This window comes from Podarcis gaigeae (assembly GCF_964106915.1).
Source record: "Podarcis gaigeae genome assembly, chromosome: 12".
In the NCBI taxonomy this organism is placed as follows: domain Eukaryota; kingdom Metazoa; phylum Chordata; class Lepidosauria; order Squamata; family Lacertidae; genus Podarcis; species Podarcis gaigeae.
Genome location: NC_139688.1, coordinates 54,722,111 through 54,733,136, shown reverse-complemented (window position 1 = coordinate 54,733,136; position 11,026 = coordinate 54,722,111). Strand labels below are relative to the sequence as shown.

General features: G+C 42.0%; 1 protein-coding gene across 2 annotated transcripts in view; it reads right to left on the bottom strand.

Moving 5' to 3' along the window:
• Positions 1–1,022: 1,022 nt before the first annotated feature.
• The window catches only part of AVL9 (AVL9 cell migration associated), a 40,137-nt gene continuing 30,133 nt past the window's right edge, over positions 1,023–11,026 (bottom strand). The window contains exons 14-17 of one of the 2 annotated variants that reach the window (XM_083706337.1): positions 10,122–10,175; positions 8,780–8,868; positions 3,876–5,312; positions 1,023–3,504 (exon numbers count right to left, since the gene is read on the bottom strand). In XM_083706337.1, the coding sequence (XP_083562463.1) occupies positions 5,218–5,312; positions 8,780–8,868; positions 10,122–10,175 (238 nt within the window). In that variant the 3' untranslated portion in view covers positions 1,023–3,504; positions 3,876–5,217. Of the gene's footprint in view, positions 3,526–3,875; positions 5,313–8,779; positions 8,869–10,121; positions 10,176–11,026 lie in introns of both variants that reach the window. The other variant, XM_083706338.1, reaches the window with a different exon arrangement.

Sequence of the window (11,026 nt, the reverse complement as noted above, 5' to 3'; positions counted from 1 at the left end):
AACAGCTGGTGAGGAGTGAAGTGGGCACAATCACACTTTTCTGCCAATTGTTTTTGGTAAAAAAATTGAACCTATTAAAAAAAAATCCCACTTCCAACTTGTTAAAATAAGGCTGGCTTTGCTTCTAAACTTAAGTTGAATACAGTCATACCTTGGATCCCGAACGCCTTGCGAGTCGGAACATTGTGGCTTCCTAATGCCGCAAACCCGGAAGTGAGTGTTCTGGTTTGCAAACTTTTTGGGAACCTAAGTGTCCCACTGGCTACAGGAACTTCCTGCAGCCAATTGGGAGCCGCGCCTTGGTTTCCGAACATTTTGGAAGTCGAACGGACTTCCGAAATGGATTCTGCTTTACTTCCGAGGTACCACTGTAAATCTGCCCTTCTAACAGAACAGGAGGAAATATTATTCAGAAATTTATAACTAATACTAACTACCCAATAGGTTTCTTGGAAGAAAACAGTATAGGAAAGAAATACTGGAGGAAATTATTATCACATTGATTGCAAGTTAATGAAGATAAACAAGTAACTGGTTTGTATTTTTTATGAAGATGATTTTGTTCCTGTAATATCAGTGCACCTAACCTGTGGTCTAGAATGGATCAGTTTCTTTGAGATTTTGCTCAGTGTCAACTGAATGTCTTGGGCAACTTTAACAAGCAGAAGAAGACATGGATTCGTATTTGGTATTTAGAATGTCGGCTGTAATTTTGACTGCAGCAGGTGAAAATCAAGGCTATATAATTAAAAGCTGATGATGATTTGCATGAGGCAGATAATTTTAGCATACGCTTGAAAACAAACCAGTATGAGAAAGTCGTGAGTGAAAAGAGTTAAAACATGAATACCCATTTTTAAACCACCAAAATTAGTCTGATATTTTTTGGCAATGGGGACAGCCTGTTCACACTTGTTAGTGTTTCTTGCCTGTTTCTCTTCCCCTGTCTAGGTTGTGAGAGAGTAGGTCTCAAGCTTTTGCAGTTCAAACTGCAAGTAAACCCTTGTGCCAAACAAGTTACATTCAAGCAAAACAAGAACAATCTTTATTTTCTTTAGAACAAAATATACAGCAGAAGCATTAATAGTCTTTTGAACATAGCAACCTATTTTTTTACACATTGATGATAGATGAAATACCTAATATTTACCAACCCTCCTCTTCCAACAGGCTGGTAGCAGTAAAAACCATATGGAAATAAACTTAGGTTTCATTTCACTTAAACCATGATTAGATAACTGATTTCAGGTTTATGTCTCAAAACCAGCCTTGAATGATTGATATTAATTTGTTAAGTGGTATAGAAACTGGAATAGAGGTATTTCTAGTCTATTTCATACTGTAATATGATACACATTTCCAAATACTTGTAACATTTAAAAAAATATAAAAATCAGTTTCTCTACTGTGCATGATGCAAATATATACGTTTGTAATAGGGAGCACCAGCACATAAAACAGCCTTACAAAATACCAAGTTAGCGGCCTGATTCTAAACACTTGTGTGGGACAAAATGTTCAAACACCAGCATAATACTCTTTCAGTAGCCATAAAGCACTGTACTATGCAGTATGTTGGCACCAGTCAAGGTGTTGCATCCTGAACATTTACTTGCTTGTGGAGCAAGTATTCAGATCATACTGTTAGATATAACTCGGGGTGGAGGTTTTCCTTTGGGCTGGGCAATGCTTTTACATTTGGAAGGGAATTTTTAAAATATATTTTACTTTAACATGCTCTTGCCATTTTCTATAGAACAGCACATGTATTATTTGAATTTGAAGCACTTCAGGATCTTAATTTGGCTTTAGATCACATCAACATTGTGTGCCCTATTACGGGTAGAATTTGCATGCGGTACTAACCAGCCCTTAAAGAATGTAACTTGAAAATAGGGGTAGCCAGTGAGTGTGCCCTGGATGATACTGAGCTCATAACCATTCCTACTAGCCATGCTGGCTGATGCTGGTGTGAATCCAACATCATCTGGAGGGTACAACATTGACTACCTCTGCATTACAGGAACAGCAAGGCTTAAAGTCACTAGAATTGTCACTACTAGAGTAAATGACAGTGCTTGCATTTTAGCTGGTGCTTTCTTGATGTGAAGAGCTTCAAGCAAGAGTGCTTCAATGCGCTACATGTGATGTTTCAATAATACAAGCAGCACTGCTTTTTACGTTTTCCAGAATAAATTAAACTCAAACCTCCAAACTGAAATCAGTGGCTAGGAAACATGCTAGTCATATTAAATTTGAATTATTTTCCCTTACAGACCTCCATCTAATATAGTCTTTCAATACCCTTTTGCAAAGATATGTATGTGACCCCACACATTTGTACCACACTATGTGCTTATGCCGGGTTTTTTCAGTGTATATTACGACTACCTGCTGAATCCAAATTATGTGATTGTAACTACTGCAGTACACACAGTAATCCTTTTCAATATGTTTTACTGTTTATTCCTGCATTTGACTTGTACAATTAACTACTGCCAAATTTTTCCCTGTAGCAAAATTATAAATATAAATTGGTCACTCCAAGATGATGGCTACTATAAACACTTATACAGCGTATTGTCATGTACTACGAGCGATCGCCAAAGAAGAGATGACATTTTAAAAGAATCACCAGCTTTTCATACCATCTTGTCCCTAAGGATTTTGCTCATCCCTCGTTATGGTGCCTTGTGGATTAATTGGCAAAAGGTGCTAGTCAGATGCCTCCTAATTTGTGTTCCCTTTAGGGAAGGATGGAAACCAACAACTGGATGTAGCAATTCCAACCAAGGAACTCCCAAGAAAAAAAGTCTGTTTACAAGCTGTATCAGCTTGACTGCAGTGTAGTGACACTCATGGCGTGCCTAGTTCTGTAGTTTCAATAAAAGGGTAGCATCTCCAAGCCACAGCATCCTTGTAAAATGTTTTCTTTAGGAGCACAGTCAACTTCTGTGGTTAGAAAACTATAACTTAATTTATGGGCTCATTCATTTAAAGTAGTGTGGAAGAAAACATACAAGGGTTTTTTATGCTGGCTATATTATTTCAGATATCTGAGTAAGCTTGAAAGCATATGATGTGTCTTGCAAACAGTACTATATACATGGATTATAGCAGGGCACCTGCCACTTTAAAACAACCTCCCTTGTACAGCACCTATGAAAAATACACAGGTGTGTGAAAATTGCACCTGTGTACTGGTTGCAGTCCACAATTGGTCATTAATTTTCATAATGCGTATGTGGAACAGGTGTGAAAACAGCTGCACACAGTGGTATACATGCTTCTCTCTTGGGAAATTAATCTACAGGAAAGTTGGGTGAAGTAGCCCAAACTGCTTATATGAAAATCTTTCTTGAAGTGCAACCATAGCCATCTCTGAAAACTGGGTTTTTGAGATGTGGCCAGAATACAGGAATTCTGCGTGGGGTATGATGTGACTACTTTGGTGCAGAATGTTACATCATTAATAAATATTGGATATGAAGTAAAGCAGTCTAGCTATAAAAGGTAAAGGTACCCCTGCCCGTACGGGCCAGTCTTGCCAGACTCTGGGGTTGTGCGCCCATCTCACTCAAGAGGCCAGGGGCCAGCGCTGTCCGAAGACACTTCCGGGTCACGTGGCCAGCGTGACATCGCTGCTCTGGCGAGCCAGAGCTGCACACGGAAACGCCGTTTACCTTCCCGCTAGTAAGCGGTCCCTATTTATCTACTTGCACCCGGAGGTGCTTTCGAACTGCTAGGTTGGCAGGCGCTGGGACCGAGCAACGGGAGCGCACCCCGCCGCTGGGATTCGAACCGCCGACCTTTCGATCGGCAAGCCCTAGGCGCTGAGGCTTTTACCCACAGCGCCACCCGCGTCCCTGTCTAGCTATAGTGCACCTGAATTAACACTTTATACGCCACATCCATTTAAATCATTGCAGTTTGGAGAAGAAAACCAAGAAGGAAAGGGGAGGAGACTTGAACTGGCAGTTGTAAGCAAAAAATTGATCTAAGGGAAGCCCTGGAATTCTTTATTTTGGTAAATCATTCATATTGTAATGTCCTACACTAAGATGAATTACTTAAAGTCCAAGGCAATCTCACGGCTGCCTATATTGCAATCCATAAAACTATCGCTGGCAGAAAGCCAAGTAATATCTCATTACAGTCATTTCTCAAATGTCTGCTAACCTACACATTAAATTAGAAAACCCTAAAGCAGCTAGGAAAGGGGAAAAGCACTTCCGACTCTTGCATTTGGAGTCTTAACTGTGCCAGAGAGGTAGGTATTTGGTTATAGGTATTCACTAGTGAAAGTTTTCGAACAGCCACTGTTTGATGCAACACAAGCAAATGGGAACGTGAAAGATGAAAGCTAAATTCACACACACAACTTGAAAACAAGGAAACTGCAGTTACTGAGCAAGAGTTGCAAGAGTTGTTTTTCTGCTAAGAGGTATCTTGGGTGTTAATTCCAAAGAGGTAACAAAAATATGGTAAACCTGTGTATTTTAGTCAGTATCTTACTTCCATTTTATCCATGACCTTTAAAAACAAACTTTTTTAAACCTAAGTGCTAGCAGCTAGAAAGTTGAAAGTTGAAAACAAACTTTTTTAAACCTAAGTGCTAGCAGCTAGAAAGTTGAAATGAGCTGGTGCAAAACTGCCAACAGCTGTTCAGATCAGCTGTCATTTAGGTGCTTTAAGTGTTAAACTGGGTGTGAACGTCTCATTTAATCTGTATTTGTTTCACTTCATTCCACCCACAGGTGCAAAAGGTTGCAACGTTAGGCTGCAATCCTTTGCACAAGTTGGTTCCACTGAAATGAAAAGATCTTAGTTCTGCATTTGGTATGGGAGGGTGGAAGTGAGAGGTCAGTTTTCTGTTCCAAACCTAGTCAGCCCCACTCTTTCTTTTTTTCAAGAAAAAGTCTAGACAGCTGGAGTTAATACAACAAAATTTACATAAATCATTATCAACAACCAAAGAACAGCACACATTGAAAAATAAAGCCCGTCTTACAACAAGGCTTGTATGCTACTGTTGTTACAAAGGCTCAGATTTTTAAAAAGAGGCATTAATGCAAACTGCAATGACATCCTGCGATGCAGCTTTAAAGGCCATTCCTTCATCCTCATGCTGCTTGAATTCATGGGTGTGTTTTTTAAAGCAAAACCACAGGTCTCTTTCTCAAAATGAATGTAAGGGCTTGGTCCGCGGCAGAACAGTTATTCCCCAAGGCTTTGTGTTGACTGGGTGAAAGTAGAAAGCCATGAGGACATGGCTGATTTTGCACTCGTGAGAGCTCCTCCAACTGACTGACCTGGATTTTATAGGAAAAAGGGGAAGGTTAGGCAAAGATAAGGCTAAGATGAGAGCAATTAATAGCACCAAGCTTACTTAGAAGTAATTCCCATTAAGTTTAATAGGACTTGAAAAGTATATATGGGATTGTAGTGCAAGGGCACTTACATCTATGTGTAAAAAGCAGATTTCTCGAACAGACAGCCTCTTATTTTGGCATTCTCTACGACATTTTTAAAGCTGGTTCAGATTGGCGAGACTTGGGATGAACGCTCCATAGGTCTGTGTAAGTATGCAACACTCATAGCTAGCTCTGGAATTGGTGGTTTGGGGAAAGTGGGCTGCGAAGTATGCAAGGCTGAGGGGCTCTCCTCATTGCAGTAGTAAACTTGATGGCCGAAATGATAGGCATGTGGAATCTTACAGCTTTCAAATTCCAAAAATGAAGGGTGCTAAAAAGATGTAACATGACTTGGGAATCCCAAATATATTTTGTTTAAGTTAATATAATTTCCTTCTGCTTGGTAAGTTAGGTGTGTGTAAAATTGTACAGAAATCATTGAAAATGATTGCCAAGTATTTGCATTTATATATTACTTCTTATTATTTATTACTTCTTACTGCTGTGGAAGTGCCATGGTCTGATCACTACGCTCTGAAAGCCAAGATAGACTTCCCGCTACTCCCCAGCTCGGGTGGCGAACCCATTTGGGCTCGTCCGCGAAAACTGATGGATCCTGATAGATTCCGACAAGCCTTGCGGAACCCTGCTCCTCCTGGCGACTCATTAGATGACCTTGTTGAGGACTGGAATAACCGGCTCTTGGCAGCCATTGATGAGATCGCGCCTAAGCGCCCTCTGCGACCCCGTCGAAACCGGGCCCCTTGGTTTACTGAGGAGCTGCGGAAAATGAAGTGGGATCTCAGACGGCTAGAGCGAGTATGGCGACGGACTCGTGACGGAGCCTCAAGAACATCGTATAGGATGCTTATGAAAGCCTATGAGATGGCTATGAAAGCTGCTAAGAAATCTTACTTTGCAGCTTCCATTGCATCCGCTAGCTCTCACCCGGCACAACTTTTTAAAATAATTAGGTCAATAACGTCCTTAGGAGGACAACCAAATTTAAGCACAAATTCGACCCACAGCTGTGAGGCATTCGCGAGTTTTTGTGTGGAGAAAGTCCTGTTGCTCCGCCGTGACCTCCCTGCCAATTTAGATACAGTGACTGAACTGGAGGCCCCTCGACTGAATTCAGGTCCAGTGTTGGACCATTTCGATCGGATACTCCCTACTGATGTGGATAGATTCCTCCAAGTTGGTAGGCCCACCACCTGCCTCCTTGATCCGTGCCCATCTTGGCTGATTAGGGAGTGTCCAGATGTTGTGCGGACCCCCCTGGTTGAAATTATCAATTTGTCCCTTGACACGGGGACATTCCCAGGGGAATTGAAGGAAGCAGTGGTGTGTCCACTCTTAAAAAAAAAACTTCATTAGATCCCTTAGACCTATCCAATTACCGCCCAGTTTCAAATCTTCCATACCTGGGTAAGGTAATTGAGAGAGCGGTTGCTGAACAGCCTGGTAGGTTTCTGGAGGAAACATCGGCATTAGATCCATTTCAGTCCGGTTTCCGTCCTGGTTTTGGGACGGAGACGGCTCTGGCTGCCCTAACAGATGATCTCCGTAGACAACTGGATCAAGGCGGGTCAGGACTGCTGATCCTTTTAGATTTGTCAGCAGCCTTTGACATGGTCGATCATGATCTTCTGGACCACCGCCTTGCAGACGTAGGGATACAGGGCATAGCCCGTAACTGGTTGTGCTCTTTTATCTCTGGTCGGGGACAGAGGGTGGCATTAGGGAGGGAAATGTCGTTGCGCCACTCCTTGGTGTGTGGAGTGCCGCAGGGCGCAATTCTCTCCCCGATGCTTTTTAACATCTTTATGCGCCCCCTTGCCCAGATTATCCGGAGCTATGGGCTGGGTTGTCACCAATATGCTGATGACACTCAGCTCTATCTGCTGATGGATGGCCACACTGACTCGGCCCCGAACACACTGACCAGATGCTTGGAAGCTGTGGCTGGATGGTTTCGTGGGAGCCGATTGAAACTAAATCCTTCGAAGACAGAGGTCCTATGGCTAGGTCGGGATGGCATGGGGATGAGGGACCAACTCCCTTCTCTTGCGGGGGCCCAATTAGTGCCATTGCCTTCCGTTAAGAGTTTGGGTGTAATCCTTGATGCCTCCCTTTCCAAGGAGGCGCAAGTTACAGCAACAGCCAAGGCGACATTTTTTCACCTTCACCGCATCAAGCAGTTGGTCCCTTACCTTTCCCGCCCCGACCTGGCCACAGTGATCCATGCGACGGTCATCTCCAGGCTTGACTACTGTAATTCGCTCTATGCGGGGCTGCCCTTGAAGCTGTCCCAGAAACTCCAGCGGGTACAGAATGCTGCAGCGAGGCTCCTCACGGGGTCTCTGCCATGGGAGCATATTCACCCAGTGCTTTTCAAGCTGCACTGGCTCCCGGTAGAGTACAGGGTCAGATTTAAGGTTCTCGTTTTGACCTTTAAAGCCCTTCACGGCCTAGGACCCTCGTACCTACGGGACCGCCTCTCCTGGTATACCCCACGGAGAGCCTCAAGGTCCATAAATAATAACACCCTAGTGGTCCCAGGCCCTAAAGAAGTTAGATTGGCTTCAACCAGAGCCAGGGCCTTTTCAACTCTGGCTCCGGCCTGGTGGAACACTCTGCCTCATGAGACCAGGGCCCTGCAGGATCTGATTTCTTTCCGCAGGGCCTGTAAGACAGAGTTGTTCCGCCTGGCCTTTGGCTTGGAGCCAATTTGATTCCCTCCCTCTCTCTCTCTCTTTTTCCCCCTCCTCTTTCTTTCTTTTCCTTCTCCTGTGATGAGGCTACATTTTAATATTTTAATGTTCCATTATTTTAATGTTGTATTTTATTTTTGTTTTTAAGTTGTAATCATTCATCTTGTTTTTATTATTGCTTGTAAGCCGCTCTGAGCCCGGCCTTGGCTGGGGAGGGCGGGGTATAAATAAAAAATTATTATTATTATTATTATTTAGCATTACCTGACATTTTCAGAAGGTAAAATTAAAATTCGTTGGTTTATGTGGTTTTTACCAAGCTAGATGTTGTCCAATCACAAAAATAGTAAGATTTGAATTCCTCACACCCAAAAGAATATTTTTAAGACCTCTTACTGAAGAAATATGCGATAAAGTTTCATCTCCCCGAATGACACGTCCTACGAGTGTTGTGCATGAAGTTTCCTGTTTCACTTCTCCATACATAGAGCTTCAGCTAGTTTCCAGCTATCCCTTCATTTACGGAAGGTAGCAACATTTGCGTGTTGTTGGTGGAGATATATACCACCAACAAGATTCTTGAAACAGGCTGTGGAAGTTAGCATACAAATGTCACAGCACAAACTGATTTCCAGTTATGAAGCATCTTACCTACGGCTCTTCCTGTCTGTACAACGTTCCGGCTCGTTGTAACCATGGCATTTCCAATCTTCTTGCCCCGTTCACTATTCTGTACAGAACTAAATGAGAGGGAAATGTCATAGCATCATACAACTGACTTTCACTGTTTCCAACCATGTAAACTCATCATGAAACTGAACAAAGGAGTTGGCAATAAAGCAAGAAAAATACACCTAGTAGGCAGATACTTTTATTAGGTACTAGATTTAAATGGCAGGTATTAAGCCCCGTGGTCACTAACTCTCAAACAATAATAAAGGTTCTTTATAATATTGTAAGCATAGATATAGATCTAGTTTGCACATACTGTTAAACCATAGTTGTAAAACTCAACTCAGCTACCAAAAAATGGCAATTTAAAAATGGAAAGCATTAGGAACCATAGAAATATAGAAAGCAATGATACAACTACTATATTTAAAGCAAAAGTTTTATGGATTTGGAGGGAAGAGACCTAAACTAGCAAACGGGGGTGGGTGGGTGGAATAAAACAACTTTAACAGGTACAAAGACCAAAACGGGGGAAATTATTTTCTACTAAAATTTTGTGAAGATTTAAGGAGTTTTTCCTCATCTCTGTACTCTTCCAAGTCCCCTCCACTCAGAAGAGATGCAAGAATTTCTGGACACAATAACAACACCAACTTTGGGGGATGCAGAGGCAAAACTTATGGAAGAGCTGATTATAGAAGAAGAGATTCAATATTTTTTTAAAAAAGGTAGGCAAACCCCAGGCCCAGATAGGTTCTCCACAGTATTTTATAAAGCATTTAAATCTGATGGTTACACATATGACCAAACTATATATTGACGTTCTAACTGAGACCTATCACCACCAATCTGGAAACATAGAATTCTTTCTACAGCAGAATGGTCAACAGAATGTAAAAAAAAAAAATTATTGGAAAATGCATTCATCTGGATCTAGTTGGTTTGTCCTGGGCCATAAGATTACAGACCCAATTCAAATAAATGTAATTTATTATGGTCAACAAACTATTCCATCAAGTGCTGCTTTGTGCAGAACACAAAGTCTGTACTGTGTTCGCACAAGTGTGGCACAGGCAGGCATGAGGGATGAGTGAAGTGGGGACTTTTGAGCAATGTGCAGCAGCACGCTCCTTGTTCACGTTATTTTAAAACCATGGTTTAGTGTTACGTGTAAACCGCCACAGAGTCAATCTGACAATTACTGTGAACATTTCAACAGTCATCGCCTGCCAGAATACCAAACCCCAGTTTAACATGAAACTATGCTCGCCAATTTATAAAAATCCCAGCCTTGAAAAGCATATTCAGGTATACTACTTACTGTGACAATCTTAATTTCACATCTGAAACCGAGTATTGGCCTTGGAATGGGTGACTGGAAAGTGTTTTGTAAGGAGGTGGAAGAAAAGAGAAGAGAAAAACAGAAGACAAATTTAAAATGCTGTGTGGGTTGTAACAATAAAAACAGAAACCATAAGCCATTCCTCTCTAACTAGACTGAAAACATTAACATTTCTTGACTCCTGGTCTGATCAGTTTGCATTGGGGGGAGGGGGAGATCTCAGAGGCCCCAGTGGACAAAACATTTGGCACTGATCCATCTCTGAATTTCTTCCCTGGGTTTCTTCCCTGCTGCTCCTCTGAAATGCCTTCCATATTAAAGTGGCTGTTCGGTTACACCCACAGTCATTTCCAATGTCTTCCAGTCTTCTCTCCTACTTCTGACTCTTTGGGACAGTGACCACAATCAGGAGCCAAGGGCCTCTGCACCTCCAAACAACTGTTTAAGTAAGTACTTGTTGGTGTGACAGTGCAGCGATATGGAAGAAATTAAATTCTTGGCTAAAAGCCTCTGAAGTTCAGTTAGAATTACATTCAGATAAAATGGTCAAAGCAACATCAAGAGCACAGATACATCCTGCTGTTAGGGGCTCGGAAGCACTAATTGTTTGAACTGTGTTGTGTTCTGATCTTCAGAAACAGGACAAATTTTGGCCACCTTACACCAGGCAAGCAGGCAGAGAGTACCATATTTCTGTTTACCTAAAGAACAAGGCAAGCTAAATGCAGAACATGCAACATCTGAAGCACAAGCAAGGAGAAAGAAATGTGGGGAAAGTGAGTTCCAGAACTAGAAGTTTGTAATTTCGAAGCCTGGTACTACTAGCAAACGGAGAATACTTGTTTGTGCTTCCTGGAAATTAAATGGCAGACCTAGGAAGTCAC